The 16799-nt window shown below is 35.5% G+C and overlaps 1 protein-coding gene across 1 annotated transcript in view; it reads right to left on the bottom strand.

Moving 5' to 3' along the window:
• LOC149777208 (uncharacterized) overlaps window positions 1-13379 on the bottom strand; it is a 46039-nt gene extending 32660 nt beyond the window's left edge. Inside the window, exons 1-3 of the mRNA XM_089942822.1 lie at window positions 13290-13379; window positions 3781-3871; window positions 433-666 (exon numbers count right to left, since the gene is read on the bottom strand). Of these exons, the coding sequence (XP_089798948.1) occupies window positions 433-666; window positions 3781-3856 (310 nt within the window). The 5' untranslated portion in view covers window positions 3857-3871; window positions 13290-13379. The remainder of the gene's footprint in view (window positions 1-432; window positions 667-3780; window positions 3872-13289) is intronic.
• Between the last annotated feature and the right edge of the window lie 3420 nt (window positions 13380-16799).

Raw genomic sequence — 16799 nt, 5'->3', positions numbered from 1 at the left:
ATTTCACCCAAAGTCAGTAAAGCTCGAAATATTTGATCAGTGTGCCCTGCTTTTAAGACGAGGATGTAGTACTACTCAAAATGTATCCTCTCAATAAATTGCATGATTCCAGGAATGGAAGAAAAAGGACAGCTATGTAGTCATGAGTTGAACGTAAACGAGTTGAACTAGCCAGAAAAACGTGAAACTGACCTTTTGTTTTAAGGATATGGATACAATCATCTAGTTTGATGATATTGGCATCTACAGAGCTTGAAATTAGAGCAGGGTGACTTCGTAGAGGGGTGCTAAATTAGTTCACCACGTTTGTGGCTTTCCTCATTTTGGAAATGTTTCTTTACTGAAAAGATCAAGTTTCACACAACGTTTCATTCTGTCTGTCCCCGTTCTAACGTCATCATTCGATTTTTAATTTGATTTATATATACTCGCCTTGTTCTTCCAAGATGTCTTTCTGGAGCTTTGTGACGCAGAAGGATTTCACACAGGGAATGGTCAGCTCCTTATTTTGAACACAGGTAAACTGACCTGTAGTTGTTCTTTTGCCAAATCCGTAACCCGGGCTACAGCATCGTGACGCAGATTTACCTCCTATACATTCCCAATATGCCCCGCAATCACCAGTCACTGCCCTGACTGTCATGTCTTTCTGCCAACGGCACGGGTCTAAAGAGAAAGATAAAATATTTACGTTTTTTGTGCTTCTATGTTTGATATAGTCACCAAGAATTTAAGAATCATGGTTAATGCATGTAAATTCTCCAACGTATGACGAAATAACGAAAACCAAGAGCATTCGAGAAAAGCTATCGTACAAGTGACAGTGCGTCTTGTCTAGAATTAAGTCGATCACAAATTACAATGCTATCATTTGATGAAACCGAGTAACCAGTCATCATTTCTTGTTGATAATATCCATGTTATCTGTTGTTGTCAGCGGTTGTGCAGAATTCATCTGCACCACATTTAATCTGATTAAAATCAAATCTCAGCTGTCCGATGAGAAGATGTGACGACGACCACTTAGGGGTCATGTTCTGGTAACATTTGAATTAGCCAATGGAAATGTCGCTTTCAAAAATCGCAAAGTGAATCAAATCATTCATGCTCTTCATTCACTCTGCTCAGTCTCCAAACGCAAAGATACAAGACTTCATCTGATATGGTGATGAAATTAGCGATTATGGTGACAACACAGGTTACCAGAACATGAGCCATAAGCGGTCGCTGTCAGATCTTCATATATAACAGTGGAGATCTGATTTGAATTAGACTAACACATTTGAAAATCCAATAACCGGTCACTGTCTCACTTCTTTAATGTTTATATTTCTCGATCGTACACAGTGACACTGAATACGCATATCACGTTTGGTTTCTGTACTGATCTGTTTGCTTTTCCAGATGTTGAAATGGCGCTTATTGTCCTTGTTATCCATGTCATTATCTCGTTACCACATCATCTGTACCGCGTTTGCATACTGCCGTATTTGAACTCGCCAACGTTTTCGATCTTCATGCTTCCCACCCTTAACCTGCTTTTTGTCGTCGTCTGGTCCAAACACCATCGTATTAGTTTTTCCATGATTAATGCACAGTTCCTCTAGCCTTGTGTGCTGTATTCAAGTTTTACTGTAACACTGCTCTGCTTTCTTCTATAAGGTCGATGTAATCGGCCAACCTGACATATTTGTGCTGTGTAGGAATGACAAAACTCGCTCTTTAATGGAGTGGTCATTTTTTCAAGGATGGTTAAAATGAGATGTCCTACTGTTCTTGGTAGTTCCATTTACCCAGAAATGAAGATCTGGCTGGGTTAAAATATGTTAAATTCTTTTCAGATGGCAATATCTGCAAATCTGCTCCCTACAATATGTTCTCCAACAGTTTAATACTGGTGAGCATATCACACTCTACGAATCTCTTGCATGCATCACTAATCAGTACGTTGTTACATTCATTTGGCAAATTTATTCACTACAAGTATACAGATGTAATGGGGTTGTATTTAATCATACCTTAAACCCAGCAAGTTATAAACTACAAGTGTACATATGTAAAGGGATTGTATTTAACCATACACTAAACCCAGCAAGTTATAAACTACAAGTGTACATATGTAAAGGGATTGTATTTAACCATACATTAAACCCAGCAAGTTATACACTAGAAGTGTACATATGTAAAGGGATTGTATTTAACCATACATTAAACCCAGCAAGTTATACACTACAAGTGTACATATGTACAGGGGTTGTATTTAATCATGCATTAAACCCGACTGACGGCAAAAACAATGTGGAAACAAATCTGCACGTGGAAACCACGCCAGCAGGTAAGCGTCAAGGCCTTCTCATTAAACTTGCGAGTAGAACGAGTAGCGTAAACGCTGATCAGCAGATATATTAGATGATTGAATGTATATTATGTGACGTCGGTAATATAAGGTGACGTCCGGTATATAAGGGGACTGCAGGTATATTAGGTGACGGCAGGTCAGGAAATATACTATTCGCAGTATCTGTGTATTATCCACGAACATAGACGGTAGCAGCCGATTTAAAAATTCTAATTTGATTTTTGCTTGTTTACCAGCAAAACTAACTTGCTAATATAAACGTGCCTTTAATCTGTCAAAGTATGGGCACGCAACTTTAGAAATGCCAGAATTTCAGAGGGCTCCGCCTCCTTGACCAGTACCAACGATTCCATTATTTAGACCGCCATGCTTAATTATCTCATTCGCCCACAAGCGCCAAAATTCCAGGATCTGCGTTTCCCTAATTGGTCATACGATTCAGTTTCGTCATATTATTAACATACAGTGGATTGCCGGCCAGTGTTAATTTCCGGAGGGTTCCTGGGCAGCCCAGGTTTTAAATTGCTCTTGTACATATTGCTGTATACTGTTTCCATCATTCTGAAAAGCTAATGTTGAACAATAACGGAAGAGCCGAAAATAGAGCGGGAAATTGCCATAGTTGTTCGTAGTTGGATATAAATTCACATGGACAAGATGCGGTCGGCTGCAACTTCAATGTTAATATTCATGTGCGTGTCTTGGTCATTTTACCTTATATTTGGGCTAGAATCATGCTCGATTCATATGAAAACTATTTTCAAATACTTCATACTTCAGTTCTCCTGTTTGCTGTTCGGATTACGTTTTAATGCTTTGTTAATGACGCCTTATTGTTTAATAGGATCTACAGTGTTAACACATTGTCAAGATTTGCTCATCCTGAGAGAGAGAGAGAGAGAGAGGCAGAAGAAGTAGAAAATATAAACAGGCGTAAAAATCGAAATATAGATTTGAATACCACACATAATGGCAGATGTATTTCGTAAATAAGAAAATAAAGTATTTCTAAAAGTGATAATGCCAATGCGGTGATAAAAGTGGCATATGCGATGTGGCGATATATTTTTTCCCAGTTATGCATTTCAAAATCTCTTTTTATGAAATATATAATGAATATTTAAATTTCTATATTAGCCCGAATAAACGACTGCCAGATTCAAAGCGATCTGTTCGACATACACGCTCGAACTCGCTAGAGCACTAAATTTACACCGTACGGGGTACTCTCATCGTGAACAAATTTTTTGAACACTGTAGAACCCCTTGAGTATTTCCGATTTGTTACATACATGTGTTGAGGTACCTGTATGTGACGACACGATTGATTGTACAAATACCGTGCTGCAATTTACGTATAGAGGATTCACGTTTCATGCAGATGAAGAAAAGTGAAGGTAAAAATAACAGAAGTTGCTAACCGTTCTTTTGCTTGCTATCCTGTATCAGCAGTAGAAACAAAAATGTCGTCACTGCGCAAACGTACAATGCCGTCATGGCTTGCACCTGCAGCTAAAAAAAAAGACTAATTACTGAGTACGCTGCTCACTTCTACTTTCACTAGTCCTATGTAGCCATTGTAAACAGTATGATGCAGAAAATAAATTTAGAATAAAGTCATCTTGGCACCTTTTCAAACAAAAGTTTTACTTTTATTTTTGCATTTAAATTTAAATTTTTAATCATTTTAAAGTTTTAAAATTCAATCGGCACTACATAGGCAGTATAATCTGACCGATTACAAAACCAGACAACTATTTTCCCGTCCACAGATCTGGCTATCTACCTTCCTACTGTAGCAATACGTCAAAGCCACAACAATACAAACATTTAAATGCTATCAGTGCAAAATATAATGTTAGTACAAACAAGAGATTAGCATTGTCTTGTGTGAAAAATTAAAGCAATATTATCGTTCTTAAAACCTGCTTAACATGCTACTATCCTTGCCTACCTATAGAAGTCATATTTTACTGGGTAAAAGTCACAGGATTTGAGTAACCTTGAAGTACCATATAACATTTTATAGTTCGTGCATCAGTGATGGCCTTGATGAACCAATAAAGGTGAGACCTCACGTGAAAAGCATGCGTATGCAGTACACTCATCTAATTTCTATACTTTTGTACAATGCTTAATAACCTGCCACGGATAACATATAATATCTCATGTATGGTCATTAATATAGAAAATTTACCACTGAATAATCATCGATTCCAAATTCGTGCTGCATCAGCGAAAAAGGGCAATCTGAGTAGGATTGAATGTATATATGTCTAGCACGGAGAAATCGGCGAGATCATAAACACAAATAATTAACCTATGATAGCAAAACGTAAAATGTAAGTGACAATCATTGCATTTAAAGGTGTAGTTGTAAGCAGTGATATATTGAATTGTCAAGTTCATGATTAGAACATGAATATCCCCCCCCCTTAAAAATAACATTCACTAAGGATGAAAGAGATCACATATATCTTTTGGCTAAAAGGATGCAAAATTTGTCAATGATGATACTAGCGAAGTTTCATGGTTCTAAGAAGGATCAAATAATATGCCCAAAACTCATGCATTACCTTAAAGATAGATTTGCATGATAAAATATATATCAAACTCGTACATTACCTTAAAAATAGATTTGAATGATAAAATATGTGTACAACTCGTGCATTACTTTAAAGATAGATTTGCATGATAAAATATATGTAAAACTCGTGCATTACCTTAAAAATAGATTTGCATGATAATATATATAAAACTCGTGCATTACCATGGAGATAAAATTGCATGGCAAAATATATGTAAAACTCGTACATTACCTTAAAGATAGATTTGCATGATAAAAGGTATGTAAAACTCGTTCATTACCTTAAGCATAGATTTGAATGATAAAATATGTGTAAAACTCGTGCATTACTTTAAAGATAGATTTGCATGAGAAAATATGTGTAAAACTCGTGCATTACTTTAAAGATAGATTTGCATGATAAAATATATGTAAAACTCGTGCATTACCTTAAAAATAGATTTGCATGATAAAATATATATAAAACTCGTGCATTACCATGGAGATAAAATTGCATGGCAAAATATATGTAAAACTCGTACATTACCTTAAACATAGCCATTGCGTGATAAAATATAGCTGACAATTATGCCGCTTTTGTTGCAAAGTTACGGTAGCAACAGAGGTGCGGATCGTCCATTTCACGATTCAATCATGGAAAGTACATCAGGAAATGAACATCAAACAAAATGTAACCCTTGTCGGCGAAGCGTAAAACATGCTATTTCATTAGCCTAATACTGAAATGAGCAGTAGCGCTCGTAAAGATGCTGTTACAAGCCAGGGGTCTTTACTTGACCGAGCGGTGTCAAAGCCCTGGCGCGATTCTCGTTATAAGTCATAAGTTTCCCCGACTTTCCAAAGACTTCCATACAAATTCAGTTGTAAATTAGAAAGCCCGATGTGTCCATTCTATACCTAAATTTTACTCTAATCAAAGCAAGACCACAGATCTCAACCTGCCCAATATCCACCAACCGCACACCCTTACGGCCTCTCTTCGTTACTTTTCCGTACCGCCAGCAATTCTCGATGTAGAAACTATGCAAGTGTCCGTTAACACAGGGAACTATTTTAACTACACCACCCTAGGCCAGTCAACCCGTGGTTTTCAGGCACAGTTCGCCAGTATAACTGCGATATAAATTGTATCTGCCGAGTCCCTTATTGATTTCATTGTGTAATATGCCGGTTTCCTACCGTAAATACTGCCACTGCAGTCACACCACCAATGTACACCACTAGATTCTAGTAGGGACTTTGTTATTACAGGGACACTAATTCGACTTGGACCTGCATTCACTACTAGTTAACCATGGCATCACAGAAATTCACTAACACTTTACTACCTGACGTTTGCTCCTAGTAATTTGCTAATTATTTCGGGCAAAGGAATATTTCTATTGCACTGAATTCCAATAATCAGACAAGTAATCACAAAATTCTAAGAATTCCGTAGAACGAAGCGCTGGAAACCAAATGTGCATACTCCAAATTTATTACAATACATACCCAAGTTCAATGATTCTACAATGATTAGCATGAACATAGCATGTGGTCACGAGTGAAATGCAACAACTGAACCAAAGTCGGTTAAATGTGAAGTATGGAATATAGTGACCTAATTTTAAGGAGGTTGTAGTATTTATCTTCTCGTGTCGAATTCCAGATATTGCATTATTATACAGCAGATACAATACGAATGAGATGAGTTCGAAAACTTAACACAAGCCGATACAATGACAAATGTATGTAACAAGAAACTTCTATTGTTGCACGTGTGTGGTATTAACAGGGATGCATCCAATCACCTAATATGATAATTCTGCCACGAACAATACTTGAGACTGAACTAAATACAGTGCAACATTGGCCAGTGATCTACTTTTTGAAAAGGGTGCTGTACTTGTCACCAAATTTTCGTGGATATACTCTAAAAAACGTGACTAGAGACACTAACATCCGAAACGTAGGTTACAGTGACATTGGTTTTCAGGTAAGGGTTGGCACTAACAGGCATGGATACAACCGTCTAGTTAATAATGGAGCCCTAGGTGGCTGAGAGGTCTAAAGTGCTAACCTTAACCTATCACTACCATCTTAACTCTATCCACTTGGTAATTTGAGATTGATTTCCAGTAGCTTCCCGTTGGTCGGCCATTCTTATCGGGTTTTCCCGGGGTTCTTTCTCTGCCAGTTATACTGACCGCAATGTATAGCCATCCTATCGTGTGATGAAAGACGGCGTCACGCCCAAAACAACAACAACAACAACATTAATAATAATAATAATAATAATAATAATAATAATAATAATAATAAATAGCTAATTATGTCACTCTGGATAAATAAAAGATATCAGAAAGCTATATTATGACCCTGTAATTAAAACAAAGATAAAATGTACGTGCAATTAGTAAAAATCAATAACATTAGTTATACAAGTCCTTCAGTGTTGGTGGCGCTCTACAGTTTCGTATTTTGCATAGGGTTAGAATTTTAAAGAAAAAGAATTTCGCCGGCTTTTTTCACTGGTTATACTAGCTATTTAAAAATAACCTTGTATATCTTTGGTATAATTGAAAGAACCTTTAATTCCCTTTATTTTGGTGTATGATTGATGTGTGTAATATTGGTTATAGAGTATACAGCTTGGCGTTACTCCAGATATGCACCTCTGAAAAAAGTGCTAGCTCCACTTAGTCATTTTCACTTCCCGAACTTCAGAGGTAAATTGTATAAAAAAAGAGCCGATAACTTTTTTTTACATTTTATATATTTGGTAGTTCATTCATTGCACTTTCAGAAGCTGGTATTGTCTAGTCTGGCAAACATCACTTTCCCTGTTTTAATAGCTGCTATGGAAAGTGTACTTTAGACTAATTCAGGCTGATTTTTTAGCACAAGGGAGCAGTCATTTTAGTTAGCACTGTGCTTAGATCATGTACAATTTCCAAAAATACAATATCCAAAGAAATATCATCCAAATTACATTAATGTAGCATATATGTATACCAACATTCCCTCCATTGTGCATGTTTTAAATGCAAGCAACTTCACCTTACATACGTCACTCTCTCAAAAGTACATAATAAGTGGTGAGCGCCCCCCTCCCATAAGAAATGTTAAGTGGGTACACCATTAGGATGGCTCATTGAAATATTTAAAGCGGAATAATTTCTTAAATTCTGAAGTACTATGTCTTGTTTAATATCATGATGGGAAATTCTTTAGAAAACTACTGAGATTTTTTTAAAACTATTGTATCAGACTTTTCTTATACAAATCTCTGTTTTCAATCTCCCGTGTACTCCTCGTGTTCTTACAAACTTAAAAACTTCAAGATACCTTGGTTCCTTTAAAGTAAGAACAGCTTGTCTAAAAATGAATATGATCCTTCACTGACATCGAAAGAGACGATGTGGATGTTAAAATATATTCGACATTTAAAATCATCATGGCTGCTCCTTTCTGTAGGTAGCATAGGATATACCTGTAGGAAGAATTAACGGGATTCTCCCCACACATTACAGCTCTTGAAAAAATGTGCAAAATAACTGTACCACATACCTTTTCTTTCAAACGATCCGACAAACCCATGGCCATTTTAAAATGTAATATTGTTCTAGATAATAATATTAAGAGTTTTAAAATGGTTGGATAACGTATGATCAATAACGATGGTTGTAATTGTTGTACCGTTAACTTCCACGTACAATTCTCTGCCGTTGTCTGCTGGTTGTGTGGACCAACATTAAGTGGATATTCTGTAATTTTATGCAAAGTTTACCGTCATCCATCCATTTCATAGCAAATGGTAAATTTTTATTTAGTTTGCGGTCACCAGTCCTAAATTCTTTTTTTGGTATTATTACGTGATGTATCGACTGCATATAGAGACTCGGAAGAATGTTACCAGTATGATTTCCTTAAAATTCTAGAAGGTTCCATTCCAGCTAGCAGTTTGTAATCTACTTTCACAATAAGCTGAAAACCATCGCAAGGGTGTACTATAACGTATGCTGATATATTTTATGTATTAAAACTGTATGATTAACAATATTAAAAGTTTGATGTAGGTCAAAGAATAAAACTTATGTTATTTTACCGTAATCAATATTCCTCACACAGTTATCAATGAAACCAATGAGTACTGTCTCGAAGGAATGATTTAGACAGAAGCCTGATTGACACGGAGAAATACATGTTTTGGGTTAATATGAAGTCATAAAATTAACTGAAAACAAGTCTTTGTATAATTTTGCTACTCGTAGGTGTACAACAGATACAAATCAACAGTTATTGATACTAGATTCGTCTCCTGGGTTACAAGGGTGGAGTGGATGCTGGGTGGGGATGTAGCGTTTTATTTTCCAATCGTCTGCAAAAGCATTTGTGAGTATGGAGATTTGAAATAAACAAATCAGTGGCTCATCATTGCAGCATATAGACATTTTAAGAGCTTCACGAACAAGCCATCAAAGCCAGCAGCTAATGAATTAGACACTGATAATTTCCTTTCCCACAAAATCTTTGGTAGTATTTGGTATCTGAAGGAAAGTTTCATCCGATACTCGTTCAATATTTCGTAGTATTGAACAAAAGTCCGTACTAATACTGAGTCAAGTCTTTTCGCCATGATTGGTAAGAAGGTTACTACATGAATGATTTCAATGATGGCAAACTATTTTTCTTGCCTGTCTAAATTATTTTAGTTTGTCTGATGATTGTTGTACATCTTCGTCCAAGTAAAAACAAAATTGTGCCCAATGTTTTTTAAAACAAGCTTACTTATAAAAGCTCTACAAATAGTGCATTCATGTTTACATCTACTTTTTCTTGCTTTCTCATTTCCAAAATCTATGGTACGTGTGGATGATAGGAGATTATCATTAATTTAATCCGATTCTGCATACCTTCTATGGTAGATGCTGATTCTGCGTTTATTGTATGGTAAATGTCGAGTCTGCTTTCTTTGTATGGTAAATGCTGATTCTGCATTTTTTATATGGTAAATGTCGAGTCTGGTTTTTTGTATGATAAATGTAGATTCTGCTTTCTTTGTGTCTTTGTATGGTAAATGCTGATTCTGCGTTCTTTATATGGTAAATGCTGATTCTGCGTTCTTTGTATGGTAAATGCTGATTCTGCGTTCTTTGTGTCTTTGTAAAGTAAATGCTGTTCTGCATTTTTGTATGGTAATTCTGATTCTGCGTTCTTTGTATGGTAAATGTCGAGTCTGGAAACAATAATACAACTAATTCTGCTCAGACCCTAAAGCAAGAACGAATAATCTTTCGAGAAAAAGAAGATTATATAGTCCTCTACTTTACATCGGCCATAATTAACATTTTCTAAAAAATAATTTACCTAAAGGAAAATTGATTCAAAACTTAAAATAAAGAATATAGGACATACAACGTCCTTGACTCAGGCCAAGATAATCCTAATAGTTAATCGATACTCATAAATAAAATATTAGCTATATATATGTTTGCAGAATAATAAAAACAACCTACGAATCAGGTCGGGTAGAAGTTGAACTTGATTTTGGACAAGGTTAACTACAAAAGACAACTTTACACAGACTTGGCATATAATTAAAACAATAAACAATACAAATTGAATATACGTAACACCATGTTATTAATATCAATACATGCCATAATATATACTATAACACCATCTCCTTGACGATTTTGCAATTTGCAGAAATACGTATGTCCACTGATTCTGGTTCAGCGTCATGAACAGAAAACTCCAATTTATTTTTAGTAATGGCAAAACTATCAAATACTGTTCCCTGGCTAAAGTTATTACTTGGTCAAATCGAATCAGTTCATCTGCTAACCGGTAAAAGTTATGATGAGCGGCCAAAATTATCTACATAGTTGTCACATCCGTTTGAATTTGTTTACAGGTTATAATCTCTACACAGTTTTCAACACATCCATTTACATCGGTTGTCAAGTTATTTTCCTTTGTTGTCACATATCCATTTAAATCCGTTATCAGGTTATGATCCGGTATAGTATACAAAGTAAAACATGGATTTCTGATACTCATTTCATGTTTCTCTCATTAAATACCCGTATTCTTGCCCCGCTAAAGTATTTGTCAATGTTAATTTGTCTGGAAACCTAATTAAAAAAAAGGTCGTTGAGTCTTCTAAATCAAGCTTTCTGAGTACAGGAGAGATATCATATTATCATACCCAAAATAATAATAAATGTGTTTGGGGTCGATCAATCGATCGAGAGAGAGACATACAGACAGACAGACATACATACATACAGACAGACATACATACAGACAGACAGACAGACAGACAGAGACAGAGACAGACAGAGAAGCTATGCTGTTTTAAATCTTGCAAATATTTTTACTTCACACAAGTATACATGTATTGACATAACACTCGCCATGTTGCTTTCTATGTATCGATGAGCACCAAAGGTCAGAGGACATTAGAAGTAGAACAAGCTCCATAAAAGTAATTTCGACAGTTAAATGTGTACACAATGCAGATTTTAGGTATGTTGTTTAAAAGTTTATGTATAATATCAAGTGAGAACAAAAAGATTATTGCATTTTTTATTCAATGTATTTGGTGATAAATATGAACGAAAACCTCCAATAAGAATAATACAATTCTACTAAGGACCACACGGGTTCGTTGAAAAGAAAATTAGGATAGTCTTGGATTTCACCATTGACCGAAAGGTAAGATTAGAACAACCTCGAGTCCTCAGTAAATATCGGTAATGTGCGTAGTGGTGCATTTTAATTTTGGTGGCAAAAACAAATATTGATTTTGATAAATTTGGATATATAACATATTTTAACATTTTGATGATAAGCATTATCTACGCTACCATGCTTATTTTACACAATAAAATTATCCATTTATTTATTTGCTATCGTCTGCTTGTATTTAGCGCTGAACTACAGAGGGTTGTTCTGATCTTACCTTCCGGTCAATGGTGAAATCCAAGACTATCCGAATGCTTACGGCACTGCCGGACCATTTCTTGTCCAGACGTCAAAATCGGCGAACAATTGTTGCATTTTCTCCAATATGTCACAAACGGAACGAAGTGTGTCGAGCTGTTTTGAAAACTGAACTATTCTTGATTATGACTGGCTCAAGTTGGAAATTAGCAGACGCAATCAGGATAATGTAGCAGAGTTGGAACTGCGGAGGGGTGCGGACTCGTTTCTTCCCGTGTGTTATACTGTTTCAGGTTCGACTCCTAATTTTCTTTGTAACGAACCCCTGTGTTCAAAACAACCATGTATCTTACGCAAAGGGACATCACTCGTACAAAGTGGCAACAAGTCCGTTAAGTTGGGCGCACAGCGTACTTAGTATACAATTACAGTGGTTTATAAACTGATAGATTTGTCTATTTACAGTGGGGAGATGCTTTGTTTAAATACATATTAACGATTATATATTGTTTCGGGAATCAAATAATGCATTTGCGTATGTTGTCGCATTTGCCTGGCCTAGAAAAACTTACGAATCAGGGAATTATCTGCAAAAATTTACGTTCACTCATTCAGAAATTAATATAGATCCATTGTTATTCAAGGCTAGTAACTAGAGACAATGGTTAGAAAAAAGTAAAGTCGATTTCAACAAACAGTCATCATAACCCACATACCATTTTTTATCTTTATAAAAGTCTGTGCAATACTACCAGATGTGACTTTTATATATTTAAGATCAATCTTTTGAATGGCATAGAATTAAATTCCTAAGGGATACTATTTATAAACCTTTAAGTCGTAAAAGTACCAATCCAAATTTTGAAAAAGGCTTTAAATTTTTCACCATTACAACCTCTCTTGTCTAATCAGTGTCAGATGGATGGCAAATATATTACTGTTTAAGGAAACGAAATGTTCTTGTTTTATTCAAGCATTGTTCCGAATTGATTTCGACTTACTTCGCAGTACACATTCTTTAAAAGAAGAAATAACGTAAATATGTAAGATTGCAAAATGCCCTAAACATAAACAAGGTCTTGCAGAATGGCCCAGACAGGTGTCATTTTATTACGAAGGCATGCCACCGGGTATGAAGAAAAGATAAAAAAGTACAGACGGCAGAAAGGTGATCTGCATATTTTACGCATTTAAGGAAATACCTTAGTGTGTTTCTGCCAGATGTAACAATAATCATTCATAGGACGCTCTGGCTTACTGAGCCATATTCCGTTAATTCGTATTGTTAAATTGTAAGCATATTCAGCTTTAAAAGGTGACTAAAATGCACCAACAAAGATATTTATGAATATTTTCAAGTTAACAATTAGCAGGATATCTATGTAAAATTAACAATACTGTAACATTACTCACCAGCAGTTTACTGTGCAGAAACCCAGTCCTTTCTGACTCGATAGGTACACGTTGCACGTCTACCACACTTCCGTGTTATTTTTTTTATCAACCAATCGGAGGTACACGTTGCACGAGCACCACGCTGCGTTTAGTCAGTCGGAACAAGTCCAGTCCTTTTAGCCAATGTTTAGAAACACGCGTCAGAAATACTACAGTAACCATGATTGCATTAACATTTTCTTTATCAAATTTAGCAGCAGAGGGGTGAACCGGCCTTTTGCTGAAACGTCATTTTGAAAACTAAGACCTTATACGAATAAAATAAAAAAATAACGCCACTAAGACTAAACCGGAGCCTCTAATTTTACCGAGAGTTACCCTAATGGCGTTAGTTTTGTTACTTTATCTTTTGTCGTTTGTGTTTTTCTAAATTTGTATGTTTGTTTTCGTTTACCCATCAGACGTTTTATCGAGGTGGCACCATCTCTGCTGCTATAATTAAATCATTATTATATCAACCAAATATTTTATTAAGACCTATACGATATCTTGTTCTAGGATCATGCAAATTTATTGATATAAATCAGTGCTGAGCTGATTTTGAAAAGAAGTGTTTGAACTTAATCATGTCCATATCCCCACTACACCAAGTCTGATGAATATTTCGCTGAGTACGTGTATCAACTCCATTAAACACAACTAAAATGTTACAGTTATCTCTGATCACTTTAGGTATTTGTGTATACCGTTGAGTAACATAAAAACATCAGTATTTTTATGCCTGCCTCGAGAAAATATCCGACCTGGATTTGTTTGATTGTCCAGCATTACGTCGTCGTATACTACGAGATTTTTAATAAATCCATCTAATTCATCTACGGACGGTGCTTCATCAATATCGGTGATAAAATTAATAATGTCGTCACGATCTTCATTTAACAATATTGAGTTTTCATTAAAATCTGTAAGTCCATTGTAACATCTCTGATCATCAACTGACGGAGCTACTAACTACAATTTATCCAATTTGAGCCATCTCATTATGAGATTAAGCAGTAATTGTGTTTTACCCGATCCAGATGGACCTATTATTATCATTCTGATAGAATTCGGTAATGCTGAAATATGTTTTACTGGCTCTTGTTTTCGTGTCGCTGAGAAATCAATGACATCCAACTTGTAGAAATATAATAAAAATATGAATTTATATTGTGTTCGATGCAGAACATCCACCCCCACAAGTGGAAATAACAACAATAATAACAAAAAATAAAAAACCTGCACTTACAGGTAAATGTGTAAAATGTGGTACAAAAAAAATATAAATTTCTTTCTAAAAATAAAATCGGTGGTGATATCCCTACTTAACTGGGAAAATTACCATAACTCCATGGGCTAAATACCCATGGGAAAAACATCTTCCTGAATATAATTATTGTGGTCCTGGAATTCGACTTGATATTCAACTTGATAACCAAAACCAACCAAGACCTGGTGAATATCTAATAAACGCGATTGATAAGGCGTGTCATATTCATGATGTAGCTTATAAAAATAATGATTTACAACAAAGGCATATTGCAGATGTGAAGTTGATTCAATTGTTAAATTCTGTATTGAAAAAATCTGTTAGAGAATCATTAGCTAATTGGCTGGTAAGATCTGCGATGAAAGGTAAATTATTATTTGGAGCCGGTAATTAATCAACTGATTATTCAAATAATGGAATCGATTTATTATAGCCCAAGAGGATATTGGAAAGGTAGAGCAGCGATTTGTCAACTCGCTGATGCAGCAAATGTTAAACGTTATGTTGCTGCAAAATGGCTAGCACTACAGCCAGTATGGCAAATTTATTTACCATCACCTAAAATAATTCAGCATGCACATTTTGATGTCAGCACTCCTAATGAAGTTCATCAAGCAGATATTTTATTTTTACCACATGATGCTATTAAAATTGGAAGACGTCAATCACGTACATACAAATACGCGTTAACTGTCGTTGATGTTGCAAGTAGATATAAGAAAGGAGAGCCGTTATCAACTAAAACAGCAACTGAAGTTTCTTCTGCTTTTGAACGAATTTATCAACAAGGACACTTGCGATGGCCATAACTATTACAGGTTGATCCTGGCAAGGAATTTCTTAGTACAGTATCATCTCTGATGAAAAAACATAACGTCAAAATTAGACGAGGACATACTGCAATTCGTCGTGATCAGGCAATTGTTGACCGATGTAATCGAACACTTGATGAGCGGTTATTTGGATATCAATATGCAAAGCAAATAATTCAGAAAGATATGAGATCTCGCGAATGGGTTGCAAGATTACCAAGTGTGATAAATGCGTTCAATAATTAAATTACTCGAACAACTATCGTCAAACCAATTATGGCGATTACAAAACAACATATACCAATAGAAAGACAAATTTTCAAAGAACCAGGATGAGGTAATATGACTGTCAGGTATTTATATGAACCCGGTGAACTTGAAGGTGGTAATAATTGAGCGACATATCCTATTTGGAGTATTACAACACATAACATTTCTAGCGTGGTAACATCCATGTGTAGACCTGCAATCTACAGCCTAGATTCAACTGCTCCTCAACGTGGATTTGTACGCGAGCAATTACAAGTAATTTCCGAAGACACACAATTACCACCGCATTCACTTTTGTAAACTAGCACCTTCACGTCGATTACGTTCAAGACAGGTCAGCATTACATTTTCGCGTGTGTGACCAAATTTACTATTAATTCTGTCTACAGTAAATTGTCTTGGAGTAATGTTTGAATATTGCCACAACATTACTGTGTTACAGCTCGCACAATGATTATTCTGGTCATGTTTCAATGTCATGATAAATTCAACATCGAAGTCAAAGTCGCGCTTTTTTTTTTGTCACACTGTTTATAGCGAACTAATTTTCTTTCTTACTATATCATCGCTATTGCCAGCAATGGTTTCCTGAATTTGATCATAATTTTCTATGAAGTATATGACAATTCTCCGCAGCAGAGATATTCTTCTGACTCGAGACACTGCGAGATAAACTAAGTTTGACCATTCTATACGATCATCGATGATCAAAAATATTGTATCAGAGATGGTTAATTCTTGTGATGAATGGATTGTTATTGCGTATCCTAGCGTCCGTGGCGTTTTGTCTATAGATAACGCGCTCTGAACAACATTGATAAGAACTAAAACAATATCATTTAGTACAAGATTTTATGTTTCTTACGATCATGGTATATCAACGTCGTAATTTTGTCGTCGTGCATCTGCGGGCCGATAACACAATGGTACGGGGTAGATTTGAGCATTTTTCTTTATGTAACATAAATAATTGTTGTTGAAGTGTATCACGAACTATCTTTCTACTTGCAACTATCAAATCATTTGGTTGCTTAAATTCCAAAAATTATTAATAGGTGTTTCTGAAATTATTTCACGCATTGTTTCACATTGAATTTTTATTCGGTTGTAGTCTGATTAATTTCTTAAACTCCCCTA

The sequence above is a fragment of the Sinohyriopsis cumingii genome, chromosome 18 (assembly GCF_028554795.1).
Source record: "Sinohyriopsis cumingii isolate HCF-2022 chromosome 18, ASM2855479v2, whole genome shotgun sequence".
Classification (NCBI taxonomy): Eukaryota; Metazoa; Mollusca; class Bivalvia; order Unionida; family Unionidae; genus Sinohyriopsis; species Sinohyriopsis cumingii.
This window is presented reverse-complemented; position numbering and strand designations above follow the sequence as displayed.